Source organism: Falco cherrug, chromosome 8 (genome assembly GCF_023634085.1).
Source record: "Falco cherrug isolate bFalChe1 chromosome 8, bFalChe1.pri, whole genome shotgun sequence".
NCBI classification, from domain to species: Eukaryota; Metazoa; Chordata; class Aves; order Falconiformes; family Falconidae; genus Falco; species Falco cherrug.
In genome coordinates this window covers 36,026,005-36,045,782 of record NC_073704.1, presented here as the reverse complement: position 1 = coordinate 36,045,782, position 19,778 = coordinate 36,026,005, and the positions used below count along the sequence as shown (strand labels likewise).

Genomic DNA, 19,778 nt, shown 5'->3' with positions numbered 1-19,778 from the left:
CGTAATCTTATACTTCATCATCTAATACAGGAAGTCCTTTGTTTATTGCTGATCTTTTGAATATTGTATTCTTGCATAAGTGTTGTATTGCGTAAGTGGAAAAAATATATCCTGTGCTTGTTGCCGTCCAGAAAGACAAATTTTCCTTTGAAGGAATTTCAAATTGTGGAATTGGGGAGGAACAGAGAGGAAACAAAAAACCACTTGGGTTTTTTACTGAACTCAAGAAAACTGCTTTTATTTATCAAATGTAGAAATAAATGGAATGTAAGAGCTGATTTATATCCAGGGAATTTATAAGGGTTATATAAGTAATACCTTACGCTTTACAGTTTCTTGTTGTGTAAATAGAACTTATGCCCAAACCCTTTGAATAATTTAATTTTTTCAGAGAAGTTACAACTTGAGAAGAATATCTACTGTATGAAAAAGGGCTTGGTGTATCATAAATGTTTACTCAAAACTTTAAAATAAATATTTGTATCTATGGGTGTGGATCATTATGAAACTTCCTGCTCATGTACCAAAGACATTGCAACCAACCCTGGAAGAAGAATTGAAGTTAGAAAGCATTATACTTTTATACAGTGCATTGATACCAAGACCGGTAAGCAACAATGCTAAAGGTCTTCAAAGGAAATTCCATACAAACTGTCCTTGATCACAGTAATGGGGTCAAAATTCATGAACAAATGGAAAATAATTTGAGACATTTTTGTAGTGATACCAAGTTCTGCCATGGCTTATGAGGCAGAGTGTAGAAAGCATTACATCTCTTTAATCAGTTTGTGTCAGAAGCTTTCTGTGAAGTCTTTAAATGGGATATGTATAGAAAAGGAAAACGGTTACTCATTTATATTTATGTACATTTACAGCAAATAATTACAGGCCTTTCTTGTTTAGCCTAGATCTGTGTCAAAATACAGCATTTCACTTGGGCAATTAAATTGCTTTTGGTTTGGGGTTGGTTTTTGTTAATGCTGCTTTTGAGTTCTCTGACTGCTGTCTTGAAAGAAGCCTGTGAAGAATAAAATTAGGCTGTAGTAATTCTCAGGAGAGGTCACTAACATGAGATTAGGTAATAGGAAAGCTTAAAAATGGCAGCAGTGATGTACAGTAGACTTAAATGCATTTCCCTGCTATTCTCTTAGGAGACAGCCTTTGATATTACCCCTTGTCTCTATGCTGCCCCTGCTACCCCTCAACACTGCATCTTGAATCTAGTAGTGATCTTGGAATCTGGGAATTTTTGACAGTAAAATAGCTTGTGAAGCAAGATTCCTTCTGGCTAAGCTTGTCTAAACTGGTATTTACCTCCTGCTACTCAGCTGAGAAGAAAGGTGTGAAATTTCTGGTCTGCATTGACATTGTCTATTTTCTGAAATAAAGGCTAAGGATTAGCAGGTTTTTCATGTATTTTAAGCATCAGACTATTCATGGAATACCTGCAGTGGAGCTTTGTAGAAGCCCATGTACCCAGCAAATGACAAAAATCGTATTTTTAGGAATAACATCTTCTCATCTGTGTTTTCTTATTCAGTGTAAATCTTTTCCAAGTCATCAGCACTGTCATGTTGTTCAGGGTGCTCTGTTCTTTGAGGCCCTCCTACAACTGTCCTGTCTCAAGACAAGTGCATGCTTCTATGGAATGTCTTTTCCATGTGTGCCAAGCTGTGTATTTTTTGTGCAACTATTGAATGTAAACTTAATACAATAATCGTATAATTATTATTTCTGAATAGTGTTATATTTGCAAGCAATTTTTCACTATTGTTATTTTTTTTATACAGCTTTTCATGCAGATTGAGGCACTGTTTCCAGGAAGACTTGGAACTTGGAGTCAATATGCCAAAAAATACTGCGATGCTCGTGTCAGGTATTACTGTGCTTGCTTATTTATTTTCCTATGAGTGTCTTTGATTTTCTCATGTGAAGTGAGAGAATCAGTAAGTGGTACTTCTATTGCTGTATGTAAATACATCTTGCTTGGAAACCCAGGGTCAGATGCAGTCTCCTCCATCAAAGAAGGTTGGGAAAAAAATTAAATTGACAGGAGACTCTATTTGAGGACAAAATTGGAAGCTATTAAAGTTTGAAATAAAGTTTCAGTGCCATCATTCTGTTCAGTAAAATGAAATTTACTGTCATTAATGTGAAATGTATAGGTTTTACCTTTAAAGCTGGAGTTTCAGCTACAGCTGAAACTTGGGAGTTTCTGACTGTATTATGGGACCCGCTCTTTATGCTATCCCTCCATACTTGGGTGGAAAAAAAGTCCAATGCTTGTTTCTATATTTTAAAGATGGACTAAGTAAAAGAGGAAAAAAGTCCCAAAAGCACAGTAGTGTGTAATCCTCTTTGAGGGACTGAATATAGGCATTGTAAATTCTTGTCTGCCGCCTTGCCTCCAATTTGCTAGGTAACATTGCTCATTACACATGTTTTCACACAAGTGCCTAATGAATTTTAACCCATTTTTTTATGCCTTGCATCTTTCATGAATTTGCATGTTTCATGAAGTTGTTAACTTAAGGATGATTCATTTCCCTCTGAATTGCTTCCTTAAGTTTACTTTAATTATTGGTTTCTCTAGCTATATTAAAACAGAGGGAGTAGAAGCAGCTCTGATTTAAAATGCTCGATTTAACTCATCTCAATCTATATTACAATCTGGAATGAAAGAAATTGTGGGAAGGGAAGAATCTTTGGAAAAAATTTTTAGCTAAAAAATTTCTTAGCTCCAACTTTGCATATATTTGAAACAATGGATTTTGTCAGCTAAATTGGCTAGCATTTAGATTTAATTTTTACAGTAATAATTACATGGTTTCATATAACTTGGTTTTCTCCCTCCATCATACGCATTTTATCAGCATTTAACTTCAAATAACATGGAAGAGTGCTGTCTTAATTTTCAGACAGAGAAATGCTATTTTTTCCGTGGTGTTTTGACTGAATGCATCTGTAATTTTCACGCCACAAGTGTGCGTGGGTACAGCATGGTTAGCTACTCAATCATAGATGATTATCTTATTTTTGGAATACCATAAATGTAATAAAAATCAAGTTCAGGGTTTGGCAAGCTTTCAATAAATAACTTGGTCTTCATGACTTGGCTGAAACAAAACATCCTGTGGTAATGAACTCGATAGGATTTTTTTTATGCAGCACTTTCTGTGAAAACGTTGTGGGGTTTTTTACTGAGGTGTTCATAGACACCTGTTTCTAAAGATGAAGCCCAAAGTATTTTTGTGAGGTTTTGCCTACCATTTCTTTTGTCCTCAGTGCTCAAGCGGGAGGGAGGAAACCTTTCTAAGGACAGCTATATAAATAGACCAAGGAAGGGATATGAGGGCAAGGTGTTGCTGTCTTCCATCTACATAGCATTTGGACTGTGTTATGCCAGTACTTCACCAGCATAGAAGCGAGCCAACTAGAAAACTCTTGATAAGCTCAGTAAGGCTTCACCTTCTCTAAATGATGTATCGTGGGGTTTTTTTTGTAAAAAAAAAAAAAAAAAAAAGTTACCAGGAAAATTGCATGCTTGCAACATACTCTCCTGGCCTTGGAAAATGTTACCTGGGCTTTTCTCCAAAGACAGCAAAATCTGTCATGCTCTTTATTTTGTTATCTCTTGGCAATGTTGACAGAGAAAAGCTGCTGTTCCTGCTGCAATGCTTCCTTAAAAACAACAAAGCAAAGAACAAGGAAGACTAAGTTAATAAATTCTTTCTCTTTACGACCTTTAGCTTTTAAACCTTGAACCTACTTCCTCGATTTAACCTTGCTCATTCAATAATATTACATTTAATGACGGTACCTTAAGCTTTAAATCCTGTCTCTGACTGTAACTAGGAGGGAATTCTTGGGGAGGGAAACAAAGGAATATTAATGGTGATATTTGCAGCTTTCATGATAGCTTCCCTGTCACTTGTTTCCCCCTATAATATAATAAAGAGCATTCTCATGGTGGTATATTCTTCTCACTAGTCCACTGAAACAAGAGTTATTATACCTGAAAATTTTGCTTCCTGTGGAAAGGGAAACGTAGCTGGGATGAGAGAGAAGACTATGCATCTGATGGGTAGTAATGCCTGCGGGCATCGGTATTAGCTGAGAAGCTGAAACAGCTTTGACCTTAGCGTTGGAAGGAATCACACAGGAAGCAATCATCTCTGGTGTAAACAGGCAAGCCAAGTGGTGTTATCCAGCATGCTTTTGTATCTAATAGTGTGTTTTAAAATTAATTATGTACTGAAGGTTTCCATTGAATTTGGAAGAGCTAGTTTTTACCGTCGGTGTTGATTTTTCATTTTCAGGTTTTTTGGTAAAAGAGCTCATTGGGACTGTAGAGGAGCTTCAAATTTAGAAGAACTACATCAACTTTTAAGTGAGATAATGATCAGAAGACTGAAGAATGATGTTCTAACTCAGTTGCCTCCCAAAGTTAGGCAGCGTATCCCATTTGACCTCCCACAAGCTGCAGCTAAGGTAAATTTTCCACTTTTGCTAAAAGTATTTGTTAGTAATATCTATGCATTCATATGTATGCATTTATATTATATGTAGTTACAAAGAAAGTGCAAATATATAGCATAGCATCTCTGTTATTCTTTCTAAAATATAACATGAAGAACATGAATATACCAATTTTTTGGCATCAAATAATGATAAAATTTGCTCTAATTTTGGTACGATCTTCTTCCTTCCTGTCTTGCTTTCTCTTAGATTTTGAACCCTGCAGTTACTTTTAGCCAAATTTGACAGTGTTCTCAAAATTACTCAGTTCCTAAACATTTCATGCTTGAAATGTAGATGTTGAGCTAGAACACACTTTGTACTATGTATCTAACAACTGATCTCTTCTGCCAATTAGAACTTGAATACCATTTTTGCAGAGTGGGAGAAATTAATGAGAAATCTGAATTCAGATGCCACGGAAACCCAATTTTCTCAAGTCATGTGTCTAATCACACGCATGTATAAAGAAACAGCCATTGCCAAGGTAAGCATGGAAGTCTTTTCTTAGTATATTTAAAATATGCAGTGTGGTTTTCAACTTAATAAAATTAGTTGTATTGGCCTGAATTCTACATGAGGTTGGTTTGTTTTGTAATTGCAACGTGGAGAAACACTCTCTTTTTCCCTGTCTGTTTGTGGAATAGGCTGAACCCCGTTACAGTGACCTGAGCTAAGCGTTAAAACTGTGACTGATTAGATGTCTGCTAAGCCGGCTGAGACTGTCCAGCCAGAGTCTCCCAACAGCACTAAGTGCATCTCACAGACTTTAGGGATATACTGGAGCAGGTACTTCAGTGCCATACCTGTGTGTCAGCAGCTGCTGCAGCTGACCCAGGACGGTGCTGACACGGCCCTTAGGCAGACTGCGTTCTGTCAGTACTGGGTCTCACGGATAAATGTGGACAAACAACAAGCCTTTCTAGCTGGTCTCTTTCTGTTCTATCAGATAGGACCCCGTGTTCTCTACTTCCTCCTATAGTACTGTAGCTTAAGATGTAAGAAAAACAAGTTAATGACCATAATGTTTTACATGCCCGCTTCTTACCCTGTTATCTGGCTTAATTATGGTAACCTATTTTTAGAAGAGGATAGAAAAAAAAGCTCTGCAGGCTGCTGGAGCAGTAAGAGTTGAGAGACTGACTCCTTCACGTTTTTTTCCTCCTTCTCTTAAAAATATCACCGTAGTTCTGTTTCTTACCCACTTCTCTAGTTTCTTCCCTCTGATAATCCATTTTCAAACAGGAAGCCGAAACATGAAAAAGACATCTGAGGACTGATGCAATGGGTATTGCATTAACCATTGATCACTGATAAATGTTATTAACTGTCATCATTGCTTTAACAGTTTTTGTAAAAGATACTGAAAATTATAATTGATACAAAAGAATTCTATGAAAATTTAAATACAGTAATACTTTAGGATTATGGTATCATGAAAGTATCTAAATTATTCTTTCAGTTTTGATAGATTGCTTTATGTGGGTGCAGATACAGAAGTTCTGATTAAACAATACCTTGTCCATTTGAAGTATATTTGGGCAGAAATCAGTTTTGTAGTTTTTTAAATATGGCTTAAAATGCCAGATAATGATGTTGTAACTAAAAGGGGGTTTATCTGCATCATAATCTGGAAGAAGTGCAATGTAATGATGTGACCTTTTGAGGATAAATGTGGGGGTTTTGTCTGAAGGAATGAGATGGGTTTCTCAAAGACATAAAGTTGTGATATTTTTTCAAACAAAATTGATTTGAATATTTTATACTTAGCAATGGCAGTGTTTGGTAAAATATTAAATGGATAACAAAAAGTATGGAAACTTACCTTTTAGTATTACATGAAGTTAAAAGACATGAAAATAAGAACTGTCTTTTTGAATATTTTTTTACATCTAACAAAAGCTCATTCTCTTACTCTAGGCAGGAGCAGTAAAGGACTACATCAAAATGATGCTTGAAAATGACAAATTGAAGTTTCTAGTTTTTGCTCATCACTTAAGCATGCTTCAAGCCTGTACAGAGGCAGTTATTGAAAATAAGGTAATGATTTAACAAATGTACACACAAATTTAACTCCATGCTTTACAAATATGTATGAGCTGTGTTTGAATTCAGCAGAACTGCCTTTGTGTACAGGAATTTATGGATTTTAAGTATACGCAGATCAGTGCAACTGGATTAAAAGGGATAGTGTGTTTTTGAAGAACTGTTTTGTATTTAAGGGTGAAGTAGACACTCTTACCTGGTATGATACTATTATTGAATCAGTGTTGTAGACAGTTGTTTCCCGTTTTTCTACCAATATGTTTCTAACTACTTTTTTAAACTTAATTTACAGAACATTATTTCACCTGAATATTTAATTCAAAGCAGTGTAAGTTTTTGCAAACAGCCTTTGTATTATTTTGATCATGGACTCTCAACGATGGTGCTAGGGAATGGTGCTAACTTTGCTATTTTATATTGTTATGATTTTGCACATGCTTGGAATTTCAATAAATCCTGTCAGGGAAACTACGGATTCTTCTCTGGAGTATTCCATTTTAAGATCCCATATTTGTTCTGACTTCTCCTATTGTAAATGGTGAAAACCAAGTGTACACTTTTCTCTAGATAGATGCTTCACTGTAAATCAGAGGGCAAACGGGTACTGATGTATCCCTCTCACCATGAAGGAATAGAACAGATGTTTACTGGGGGACAGAGGGTGGTTGGGTGCAAAAACGGGCACTGATAATGTCATTTTCTCTCTATTACAATACATTATAGGTTCGCTACATACGAATAGACGGAAGTGTTCCTTCGTCAGAAAGAATACATCTTGTTAATCAGTTTCAGAAGGATCCTGATACCCGGGTTGCTATTTTAAGTATTCAGGCAGCTGGTCAGGTAGGACAAAAAAAGAAAATATATGAAATAAGAAACCTAAAGAATATAGGTACTAGAGTCATTGGTGACTGAAGTGATGTACTGAAGGCAATCTATCTTCATGCAGTATGTCTTTTGTAGACTCATGTATTCATTTTTTTGCACTAATAATGTTAATCGTTTTAAACCTCTATTGAAATGACTTGAGCAAAATCAAGATAAGCATCATCATCTCATTCTTGAATAATTACTAAAACTCCATTTCTCTAAAAGTACAAGATTAATAAGAAAATAAACGTTTACTTTCGTAACAAAAAGCAGTATATGGTCTTTGCACAGTATTCAAGTATTTTTTGAATCTTACTTACATCTATCTGAGGCCCAAGGAAGAAATTGGTGTAATAGGCCCATCTGCTATCAAAGTGGTTCCTCTTATTTCCATGTAAAAATGTCCTGTACAGCCTTTAGCTTTCTTTTACTTTAGGTATTCAGTTTTTCGTGTGTGGTATCTTTCTTTCTAAAATGCATCTACTTGTTTTGTTTAGGGTTTAACTTTCACTGCTGCTACTCATGTTGTATTTGCTGAATTATATTGGGATCCAGGCCATATTAAGCAAGCAGAAGACAGGGCACACAGAATTGGGCAGTGCAGTTCTGTGAACATTCACTTCCTTATTGCAAAAGGAACAATGGATACTCTTATGTGGGCAATGCTGAATCGCAAGGTACGTGTGGAATAGAACCAAATAATCAAGAGCTTGCTGTAGTTCAGACAGAAATTAAATGCGTGTGCCAAGTAACATGCTTGCTTATCTGGAGCACTGTCTGGCTATAAGACAAATTGATACAGCTAGAATTGCTTGTCATCAGAATGTCCGTGTTTGTTCTGAACTAGTCTTTTTTAGCTTTTTGCTTTACATTTCGGATCGAAAGGTAAACAAGGTAGTTTTTGCCAAGATGGATAGGATGGTTCACATTTATAGGAGAATGTTGGTTTATCTTCTAGCTTTTTTTCTGGTTGTTCCATTTACAATTTTAAGGTTTTCTGGTCACTCATAACAGATCAAGTTTGTGGGTTTTTTTAATCGGGTTAATATTGTGCCTTAACTAAACTTCATTTCTGAGAAGCAGAAGCATTCTCAAATAATTCTTCAGTAGACTCAAGATTACTGTAATCTAATCTTCTTGTTGCCATTTTCAAGTGTTACCCAGTCCTCATTAAGAAGAATAGTTCCATTCTGCTTGCTTTCCTTACTTGAATGATCTTTGAGAGTTCAAAGGACTAAGAAAAATAATTTGCCTGTCTTACTTTTGTCACCTTTTTGTAGCCTTTGACACCATTCATTAGTGTCTTGTTTTGATAACTGACTTGTGTTAGTGTTCAGCTCTTGTTTTCTGACATTTCCAGAAGTGCCAACATGAAGAATAACTGCCTTTTAAACTCTAGTTGTCAGAATCATTTGAGATTCGGGTTACAGAGGACTCAATCTGATGCAAATGCTGACTTAAGGTGGTTGTTCCTGCATTTGGCTACCCCTGTGCTGTAGTGGTTCAATTGATTGTGTCTGTACAGTTACTGTATTGAGAAACTGGTAACCATTTTTTTTCCCCCTGATAATTTCCTCTGCTGCTGAGAAGTAGTCACAGCTTAAAGAATCTAGGTACTGCAAACTGTATTTGACGTTCATTTGGGGAATGAAGTTCTGTGTTCTAATTCCTGTAGGTACCTCTGAAAAAATCTGTCAGTCTAGGATGTTGAAGTCTCCTTAAACATGGCACAGATAGGTCTCAGTAATTCATCAACAATTTGCCTTACAAGTTCTGTCACTAAACTTCTTCTTTCAATTAATTCAGTTGTTGCTTGCCTGCACATGCCAAGCAAAATGTGTTAAGACTGTAAGAGATGTACACAATTTATATATTCTCTTTTACCTTCAATAAATACTGACATTTTGTATACGATTTCACAAGTCGTGGTGTGCTAAATACTTACTGTTATTCTTGCAGAAATGGATGCTGGGAGAGAAATAATTTTAATCACTTAAGTTTGTTTCAATTACTACAGTTTCTTACTTTGCTAATGCTGAATTAAGTTTACAAGGGAGGCAAAGTTAGCAAATTAAATTTGTTCCAACACATGAATTCCTTGGAAACTTTATGCAATTTGTCTTTCTGTAGTCCAGAGTTACAGGCAGCACCTTGAATGGCAAGAAAGAGAAAATGCAAGCTGAAGAAGGTGACAAAGAGAAATGGGATTTTTTGAGTTTTGCTGAGACCTGGACCCCAAATGAAAGTCTAGAAGATCCCAAAAATGAGCTTTTATTTACACATGTAAGGCTCAAAATTAGGTTTTCCTGTTTCCTTTCATTAAAAAAAAATGTATAGCCATTGTTTGCTTAAGCTTTCTATGTACTGCAGAATTTACTAATGGAGAAACACTAAATAAGTGGGAAAAAGTAATGTAAATTATGATTTTAAAGTTAGGTGAAGTTGGGAAAAGTGCTCTGCTGGGTATAAATGTGATCTGCAGGCTTCCAAGGGGCCCTTATGTTATGTTTAGGTGACTGACCCACCTCAGAGTCAGATATGACCAAGTAATTTCTGTTAAAATTAAATCTATATCAATTGTACTGAATTTAATTGGCTGGTACTTTAAAAACAATGTTTAAAAGCTTTTCCTTATAATAGGCGTGATCAAAAAGAGGCATAACAGTTCTGTGTATTTGTTTTCTGATAGTGTTGTTTCAGAATTTTCATGAGAATATTGAAGAGAATTTTTATGAAACAGAAGAGGAATGTTGAATTGCTTTTTCTGCTAGCTGTTTTTTCTTAAAGGAAGATCTCTTTTGTTTCCCACTCCAAAGCAGAAATAGCTTCTTGTATTAGAGAGTAATATCAATGGAGAAAAATCATTATTTTAACAGCTTCTGTTGCAGTAATTACTAAGTGGGGTTTACATATTTCTTTCCTCTTTCCTAGTTTGAAAAGGAAAGACAGCATGACATACGTTCTTTCTTTTCCCCAAAATCCTCCACTGAGAAGAAACGCAAAGTATTTTCTGGTAATGAGTCATTACATAATGATTCAGAGTTTTCTGAAGTCACAAAAGAGGAGGGTGCAGAGAAAAGCAATGAAAACCTGGATTCCTCAAGAATAAGTGATGTGGATACGGTTTGTCATGAAAGTACCTACGAACCTGAAGCTAAAAGAGCAAGAAGGAGAAGTGGATCTACTCCAGTCAACTCCAGTAAGAAAAAGACAGAATCTTTGACTGGAAAAAGGCCCTCTTTGCTTTCAGAACAAAACAATGAAGTCCTTCCTTGCAGCTCAAATACTTCAAGCAAAAGTAAATCTTTATTGGAAGTTTGGCACTGTAGTGTTTGCACATACAGTAATAATGAATTGGTCCCTTACTGTGAAATGTGCAATTGTCCTCAGAGCAGTAGTGGTAAGTAATATGTAGTGCAGAGAGAAGCGTGCATTTTTCATCTCAGTTGTGATTTAGTTTCAGAAAATATTTTTAAATATATGACTATACAGAAATCCAGGCAAAATATGAAGAATGATGTCTTTACATGTGCAGATACGAGTTAAGTGATCCTTCTTACTTTTGCTTTCCCCAAGGATCTTTTATGTGAGTCTAATTTGAAACAAATAGAAAATTCACGTAGATGTTAACAGGATATAAATTCTGTAAGGAAGAATATATGCTCAGCTTTCTTTGCAGCAAATGTAGCTTTCCTTTGAGGTTTGTGGTTATTCTGAATTCAATTAAATGGCAAACTTTTCCTTTCAAAACTAAATGATGTGGTATAGATGCTTTATTAACTTTTATTAACTTGTTATTGTATATTTGTCGTGAGAGACATTACCCAGAAAATACGGTATTTCTTGCTCCAACAGGTCAGAGTAGATGTCTTTGATTAAATAAATTTAATAAATCTGGAAACTTAATAACACATTTTTATAAATCTGTCCTCATATTTGCCATTTCAGTTGCAAAGGAAAGAGTAAGGTTCTCTTTTTTTTTTTTTTTTTTTTTCTTTTGGTTTTGTTTTTTTAAATATATTTTATTTACATCTCTGTGCTTGTTTCCAAGTAAGAACAACTTCTGAATTACACAGGTATAGATCAATGTCTGGAAACCTGTGTGTTTATGGTATGCAATAACTGTATATAATATAGAATTGCTAATGGCAGGATTTATTGCATATATTTTGACATTAAGCTGAGTGCATGGAATTTCAGAAATGGAAAACTTTTTTTCCATGTGTTTATAGCTAACTTTAATATTAGAATAATAGTTTCCTAAGTGGTTGCACCATAATAATATTAGAGAATAAAATGACGTTTTTGTATTTCAATTGCACAGTCCTGTCTCCAGATGTGTATTCATTAGGTACCTGTTTGTACAGGTAGCATAAATAATCACTTCTCTTGTTTCTTTGTTTATAGTTGAGAGAAATTGTGAAGCTCCCACAAGCCAAACTGAGGAAGATATGTCAAAGGGCTCCAGAAGCAATCAGGAGAAAGCAGAGTGCAATGCTGAAGATAGAAGAGAAGATTTTGGGGGAATGGTGACCCAGCAATCTGTTGAAATCTGTGAACAAGAAACTGTCAAAATTGAAAATGAAGAAAGTGAAAGAAAGTGTGGAGAAGGTAAAGTGGGACTCCTGCAAAAGAGTTATTACATCCTATTTCAAAACTCTATTAAATGCCTCTGGCATGGAAAATAACTTTTAAATAAAAACCTACACCTAGACAGAAGTAGATACACTAGCATGTGACTTTATTGTTTGAGCCTGGGATGTTTATTGAATTTTGATGATGGATAAACCTGGCTTTTCTGTACAACTCCTGAAGCCATACAGGGTTTTTGGCTGACTTAAGAACTATGTCAAACTCGCAGCTCTGAACCTGTATAGTTTTATTAAAACTTAGAATGGCATTTACTTGTGTTCAGGATAGCCACGGGCAAAACAGATGATAATTAATTCAGGAGAAACAAAAAAAATAAAATACACAAATATTTTAATAGCTTGCTGCTTGGGCTGTATATCTTATTATGTTGTTCTGGAATTAGATACATGTGTAATACTATTTTTAATGGCTGAGTAGACTGAATGAAATGAATGACGAAAAACACTTTAATGTCAACATTTTTTCTCTTTGTATGAGATGTAGATAAACTGGACACATTCCACATATATGACAGGCTTATGTTCTGTGCAAGCAGAAATACTGACAGAATTCACCTTTATACGAAGGTAAACCTGAAAATACGCATGCATTTATATCCTTAGATACATAATTTTTAATGCTTGGCTTACGAAATGGAACTGATACATTAGATGTATGCTCAGATCATCTGTTAGAAATGCAGGTGATAGTTGTTCAAGATTCCTGCATGGATCTGCAGTGGTTAGGGGAGTACAGAAACCAGCAGTTGGTAGTTTTCTGGATCGTTTTTCAAGAGGGAGTCAGGACTTTGCAATTCCTTCTTTTAAGGGATAGAAAAGCTCACTGAGAAAGGTTTCTTCGAAGCTACTGTAAGAGTCAGTGTATTCAGGTGCAACTGCAAAGCATCTTAAATAACTGAGGGCAAGTCATTGAAATAATACATTTCAATTAGGCTGATACAGCGGGGAAAAAGCAAAAAATGAGTGTCCTCTTCTATCTGAAAACATCTTTAATATGCTTAAAGTGTACACTGCTTCCTAGCTTCACACATTTTATTCAAAGGCAAAGATGCATTTTGGATGGTATTTGGGCAACTGTATGGGTTGGTTTTGGCTTGGATAAGAGTTTCATTGTGCCAGATACTGCACAAAATCTTTCTGCTGGATGGTGAGACACCAGGGAGTTCTGCTTTGATTCTCTCTTGAATGTTTGTGAATTGTCAATAAGTTCCTGGGTCATATATACCCACTGGGACAACTTGTTCCTTAAAAATTAAGTGGAGGAGAACTTGATCAAACATTTTTTTAAAAAAACCAAAGTTTACTAAACAATGCTCTATCTAAAATTCTGATTTTAAATTGCAATGAATGACATTTTCCAATCCACAAACATTCATTTCCCTTGGAAATTCAGTCAAGAGGTTGATAATTTCTGTTTCTTAATTTAAGGCAGTTTGTGTGTCTGAACTATCTGAAAATCAAAAAAATAGCAGATATATTCAAGGGTTAAATTTTCATGCTCTTTACTTTTAGGTATATTAACACTAATCATATTTCTTGCATCTGTGCTGTTATCATACATCTGTGGCTTATTGTTTGTTTCTGGAAAAATCTTACCTTGGGGGACTAAATTTAGTAGGAAGGGAGGGTAACTTGCTTGAAACAGATAATTTTTTTTCTAAATTGTGCTGCACTACATCTCTAAACAAAACTGTTTCCTTGTCTAGGATGGTGAACCACTGAATCATAATTTCATTCCATTGGACATACAGCTGGATAACTGGGAGGATTTACCAGAGGCTTTCCAGCATAAACAAAATCGTTCATTGGTAAGAACAAATTCTACTGGCACAGTAATACAATATTTAATACAGAGGGCTTTGGCTTGTGTTTTTTTAAAAAATTGCAGAACACTTAGAGGTCTTGGGATCTAGGCACAGTTTCATCAATGCACGCAGATCTTCTAAATGTTGATGAGAATATTAATTATGCAGTCTGTTACTTTGGCAAATTATCATGCCTCCTGTTAACATTTCAATAGATGGAATCAACCAGGCATCATTTAATTTCTCACTTACAGGATTAGTAACTAACATTCATAAGTCAACAAAATAGCTTTTTAAAGGTTATGAATTAAATGGGACATGTAATGAACGTGCTAGATTATGTCAGAGCTGCAGTTCCGAGCAGGCCTGCAGTCTCATTTCTTCCTTTGGTCTTCAAACAATTTTCAAAGCAGCATGGGGCACAGCTCCACCGAGATGTGTAGCTTCCGTTAATTGCGTAATAAAGATCACATTCATAATGGTGTTTGAGACGAACATTAACACTGTAAACCCAAAGTACTCAAGGACAGACATAAAGAATTTAAATTGGATGTGCTGTATTATCTGCTGAACGTAGTTTTGTTAGCTGTTCTCTCCATTTAAAGAGAAAGGTAATTTGGAAAAGCAGATTCTACAGTTTCTTAATTTAGTGTTATGCATGTATCAGAAGGTTAGAGGAAAGCAGAAAAATTGTCCGTAAACACAATTATAAATGTGGTTCAAGTACTGGAAGCAAACTTTCTTTTTCGGAGAGACCAGCTGCAACAGGAGGATGACTGCTGTAAGCAGAAAGCTCCTTTGCACCTCTGCTTTTCCCACCAGCAAAGTCTTGCTTACACAAGAAATGTTTACCAGAGGCTTTTTCAAGAAACCTTTATCCTATGGCTACACCTTAGATTAGTAAAGGCCGTTTCTGGCCTTATTTTATACCTTCTGGATCAACGCATGTAGCAAAACCGTTCTTGTAGTCAATGCCAAAGCTGCCAGAGTTCTTGAGCAGGGTGGGGGGTTGCAGCTTGTGGGAAAACTGCCTTGAAGGGACCATCTCTGATCACACCGGCTGTTGTCATCCAGTTTGGAATGTATTAATTCACAGCGCTCTTGTACTGTGATCAGAGGCTTCTGTGTACTGTCTGTCGTGCTGCTGACAATAGCATTCTTTGCCAGATACTGAGGTTTGTGAAAGAGTGGAGTCATCTAACAGCGATGAAACAGAAGATTGTCAGAAAAAGTGGTCAGATATTTTGGAGTCCTATTCAAGCTGCAGAGGAGCTGTCTAAAAAACAGTCAGTGGTCAGCAGCACAAAAAGGTATGTGGCTTTTAATTCTGCTTCCTTTTTACTAATTGCTGCAGGAAGTTTGATATATTAAGGGAATTTCAGTGGAATGATACTGAGACTAAGCTGGTCGTTTGATAATTGCTTGTTGCGTAGTGACAAACATAGGCAACCGCGCATGCCAGTCAGCCTGTTGGAATGGAAGTGCCGCTTCCCTGTCCGGCACCGCTGCATTCAGCGGCTGTTCAGGCTTTGCTGCACTGCATGTTTAAACACCTGGAACTTGCCAAAGAATTTTGAGGAAAAATTCTGACCTCAGGGACTCAACAGAAAAGTAAGGTCAAAGAATCTTGTTTTTTCCCCACCTGGAAGCAGAAATAAATCATTAGTTGCCATCAGTGATATAGTGGGGTATTCATAATTTACAGCATACTCCAGTCTTATAGTAATTTTTTTTTTCTTTAAACAGTTCTGTTCTCTGTGGATGACACTTCTCAAAACGATTGTTTTCCTTGCTGGGTGCCACTGAAAAGAGCTAGTGTTTAATCCTGGCTAAAATCTAAAACTACCTCTCTTCCACTTTCTTTCCTTTTTGTGATGCACTGCCTTGCGTGACAGACATTTGTAGCTTCGGTGCTGTCATTGCTCTCCACAAAACTTCTAATGTGTCCAGGTTAACTCACCAAGGTGCCTCTGCAAACTACCTAAAACCTTTTTATTCCTTTCAGTCCCTAGTGTTAAATTCTCCAGGGTGACTCTTCAGCTGTAGGTAAGAATTCAAAAATAGAGTTTGTAATTCCAGTAATAAAGAAGCAGCAGGTAGTAGGAGTTTCTCAACCTGATCGTTGTTCCTGTTGCCTGGTCGTTGTTGTTCCTGTTGCCTGGTCGTTGTTGTTCCTGTTGCCTGGTCGTATCATTCCATAAAATGTAGGAAAGATTTAACTGAACCAGGTTAGAAAACTTACGGCAACCTACAGTGGCCTTCTAAGGTAGCGTATAGGGTTTGGTGTATGTATATTACGTACAGAGAGATACACTTGTGAGAAGTTGTCTGAATAGTGGTTTTTGGAAGCATGATCAGAGTGAAACAATTGGAAAGCCTTACTGAAAAGCAGTGGTAGTTGGTGTGTTTGCACATGAAAATGAAGTGAGCTCACATGTAACTGCAAGGAGTCCTCCAGTGCTCGGAAGGGTTCCTGGATTGTCTGGAATGTCAGTGACGCTTCACCCGATGGAACAAAGCGCTTTCAGATTTCGCTGTCAGGCAGTATCAAATTGCTCTCATTTTTTAATAGTTATATACAAAACAACTTGACTGCTTGCTGGCTAGAGCTGAATCTGGTTTTAGAAAAAGGTGTCTTAATTAATATGGAAGTATTATGGTGAAGGATGCTTTCTCAGACTTGAAACTCATTTCTCTTCCAGGAGATGAGGAACATTTCAAGACAATATGCTGTACCGATCAGAGTGAATATTCTTTGAGGGAGACTGTTCCCTTTGTAGGATATTGACAGCATTTTTAATTATTTTAGGTACGTGACCAAGGAGGATGTAGCAGTAGCCTCACTTAACAAAGCTAGCAGCAGTGGGGGCAGCGTCCGCTTCATCTCAAAAGAAAGCAGAGTTTGTCTGAAGAATGAAAATGCTTCTATTGAACAGTTGGGTCATTCCACAAAGTAAGTTTATTAATGCAATAAGGTGATTAAGCTTTTTCTGCACAGATTTTTTTAAGATAGTAGAATTATTTGCTATGAGTGTTTACCTTGGTGAAGTACAGTGTTTAGATAAGAAACTTACTGTAGTGCTCATAAGCTGTGGTTTACTCTTGTAACAGTTTAGATTACATCTGTTGTCTGCTGATATAGCTGGTAATTAACTGTGTCTGATTAAAATGAAACAAGAAAATAGTTATACAATTCAGTTAAGGAAAAAAGACTGTTAGCTCAGGCCTTCTTGTGAGGTCAACAGTAAATTAGGGGCACAAAACTTTCTTGTATTTTGCCTCAAAATTTAGAAAGAGGGAGAAAAGAACATTAAAATTCTAGACATAAAATGCCCTTTTAAAATAACGTATTAAACTGGCAGTGTGGATCCTGCCCGGAGGTAAGCCTGTTTGGAGTAGGGAACCAATAGGCAGCCATGAAGGTTGCATGGGGAAGTCAGGATGCTTCCTTTGACTGTTAATTCTGTTAAAGAGGGAGCTGAAATGTTTCACATTTATATGTCTACATGCCCGGGAGAAACCACCGTTTTATAAATACAGCATTATTTCAGCTAATAATTAGGTGTGCACTTGTAAATGTAGTAAGATGTGCAAAAGAAGAATTTTTAACATGGTGGTGTTAAATTGTCAAATTTTGCTGGAATGGAAATGTAAACCAAGTAGATGATTTGCCCTGTGCAGGTATCAATCTGAGCAAGATACTATTTCAACTAAAATTTGTATTTCAGAGCATAAAAGGTAGCTAATGGAAATAGTGTGTAAAAAACCTACTGCACTGTGTTGCTGAATGCCTCCTTTATGAAGAGCTGTCCTTTGTTTTCTGCAAGCAGGTTGCATTCAGAAAACCGAAGAGGTCCATCAGCTCTGCATTCAGAGCAGACTGAAGCTGAAGGCTCCTCCCTACCCAAAGGCTATTTGCAAGCCTTGGACAGCCAAGGGAACCCCCTCTGTCTGCGCTGTCAACAGCCAACAGCTCAGCTTGAGCCGGGCTGCCAGAGCCAGGCTTGGGACACGCGATTCTGCTCTCATGCCTGCCAGGAGGACTTCTTGATTCGCTCTAGTCAGAGCTACCTGCGGACTAAAGTGTTTGAAATTGAACACGGCGTTTGCCAGTTTTGCAATCAAAATGCCCAGGAGCTCTACCTCAGCATCAGAGATGCACCCAAGAGTGAGCGTAAGAAACTTCTGGAGAGTTCTTGGATGTCTCACCTTCCACTTGGGCAGGTAATTGTACTGGGGTTTAAGCCATAACAGCTAATCTGTGTATTCCTGTAGCAGATAGTTCAGAGAAATCCAAAATGTTCTAGATTTAAGATAGAAGGTAAACATAGTGCCAACGACAGAATAAGAAAAAACAAATCCTTAAAAACCAACGAACACCAAAGCCAAACAAAAAGAAATAAAGAAGTCTCAATGTCTTTTGCACACTTCTCATCTTTAAGTCATAGGCATGAGACTTCAGATTCCTTAGGAATGGATGTAGCCTTAGCAGTACTAAGTTATTCCTACTTTGCAGAATGTTTGGTAGGAGCTTAACAAAAGCCAGTTGTCACAGCTCCTCTTGGTCTCCTCCCAAAATGCGTTACTAACTGCCACCATTCTTCCATCGCTGTGACTGCTGCTTCGCTCACTTGAAGGCAATGCAGCAGGGAGGGAGAAGTCCCTACAGAAAATGGTGGGTTTATTCAGAAACTAACGTATTTTCTGCTGCAAAACTGAAATCCTGCTTCAGAAGCAACTGGTTCTAAATTGTGTGAATTGATTCTGCAGACAGCCGTTGAACCCCATTGCAGAATTAAAAAAAAAGGTTAATTTACCATCACTGGTCATATGTATGAGATCTCCTTTGTTGCTTGCAGCTTTTGAAAATATCTGAAACATTTAAAACACTGAGATGGGAAGTCTTGTGGAGTGGGGGTATCTGACAGCCTTCTATGTGAACACAGCTCCGTGCTCAGTTACATTCTTCAGCTTTTTGAAAGCTGATGCAGGGCTTTGTCACCTAAGGTTTCTCAATGCCTGCCATTACAGTTATACTGACTTGATCAGAAACTTAACAGACCTAGATAGTCTTTAATTTTTGTGATGGGACTATAGCTACTGGACCCTTTATATTTGTGTGTATTTAATAGCAGCACTTGACAAAATGGCATTGAGGATACCTTACTGTACCAACCTTTCATTCTGTCTGCCCTTGGCCCACTGCAGTGTGCTTCAGCATGCTGCAGGCCAGGTGAAACATGCCAGCTAAAAGTACGGTTGTTCACTTGTCCAGTGGGAGTAACAAAAAAAAAAGCTAAAAACCTACAGCTTACTTCCTCTTGATGAAAACTCTTAAGTAGCTACTTCCCTGAATTATTTTCTCATGACAGCAGAACATCAGGACATACGTGCAGTGCAGAAGTATCTGACGTTTCCAATGTCATGTCCTCTGTTTCCGGCAGCTGAATGACATTATAACAAACCCGACGGAAGGCCAATTCTGGCAGGTGGATCACATCAAGCCCGTTTACAGTGGAGGAGGACAGTGCTCCCTGGAGAACCTTCAGACGCTGTGTACAGCCTGCCACCGAGAGGTCAGTCCAGTGCTGCCACCACCACTCGCCCCCTCACAGGGAAACCTCTGGAATGGGCAGCCGGGCAGGATTTATCAGAGATATTTTGGGCACTCCAGGAGGTAATGCAGCCTCGGCCCTGGGCTCAGAGCAGGTTGCTCAGCACCACCCTGTGCTGCCCCACAGCCTCTAGCCCCAGGCAGCGCCTGCCCCCCCTGCGGGTGAGCCCGGTGGGAATGCCCTGAGCAGGGGGAGCAGGGCGCTGCTGCCCCCCTTCCTCCTGCCTCTTCTGGCAGCGCCAGGCTGTCATCCAGCTCCGCAGCCCTGCTGCC

At 37.5% G+C, this 19,778-nt stretch overlaps 1 protein-coding gene across 11 annotated transcripts in view; it reads left to right on the top strand.

The window, feature by feature from the left end:
• Nucleotides 1–19,778, top strand: part of ZRANB3 (zinc finger RANBP2-type containing 3) — a 51,217-nt gene that overhangs the window by 30,556 nt on the left and 883 nt on the right. For 6 of the 11 annotated variants that reach the window (XM_055718717.1, XM_027815043.2, XM_027815049.2 and 3 more), the window contains 15 exons: nucleotides 1,791–1,876; nucleotides 4,320–4,491; nucleotides 4,877–5,005; nucleotides 6,439–6,558; nucleotides 7,288–7,407; nucleotides 7,932–8,111; nucleotides 9,565–9,717; nucleotides 10,366–10,834; nucleotides 11,842–12,045; nucleotides 12,565–12,653; nucleotides 13,793–13,894; nucleotides 15,059–15,201; nucleotides 16,701–16,844; nucleotides 17,719–18,115; nucleotides 19,336–19,467. In XM_055718717.1, the coding sequence (XP_055574692.1) occupies nucleotides 1,791–1,876; nucleotides 4,320–4,491; nucleotides 4,877–5,005; nucleotides 6,439–6,558; nucleotides 7,288–7,407; nucleotides 7,932–8,111; nucleotides 9,565–9,717; nucleotides 10,366–10,834; nucleotides 11,842–12,045; nucleotides 12,565–12,653; nucleotides 13,793–13,894; nucleotides 15,059–15,201; nucleotides 16,701–16,844; nucleotides 17,719–18,115; nucleotides 19,336–19,467 (2,640 nt within the window). The remainder of the gene's footprint in view (nucleotides 1–1,790; nucleotides 1,877–4,319; nucleotides 4,492–4,876; nucleotides 5,006–6,438; nucleotides 6,559–7,287; nucleotides 7,408–7,931; nucleotides 8,112–9,564; nucleotides 9,718–10,365; nucleotides 10,835–11,841; nucleotides 12,046–12,564; nucleotides 12,654–13,792; nucleotides 13,895–15,058; nucleotides 15,202–16,700; nucleotides 16,845–17,718; nucleotides 18,116–19,335; nucleotides 19,468–19,778) is intronic. The other 5 variants (XM_027815083.2, XM_027815056.2, XM_055718716.1 and 2 more) reach the window with 5 other exon arrangements.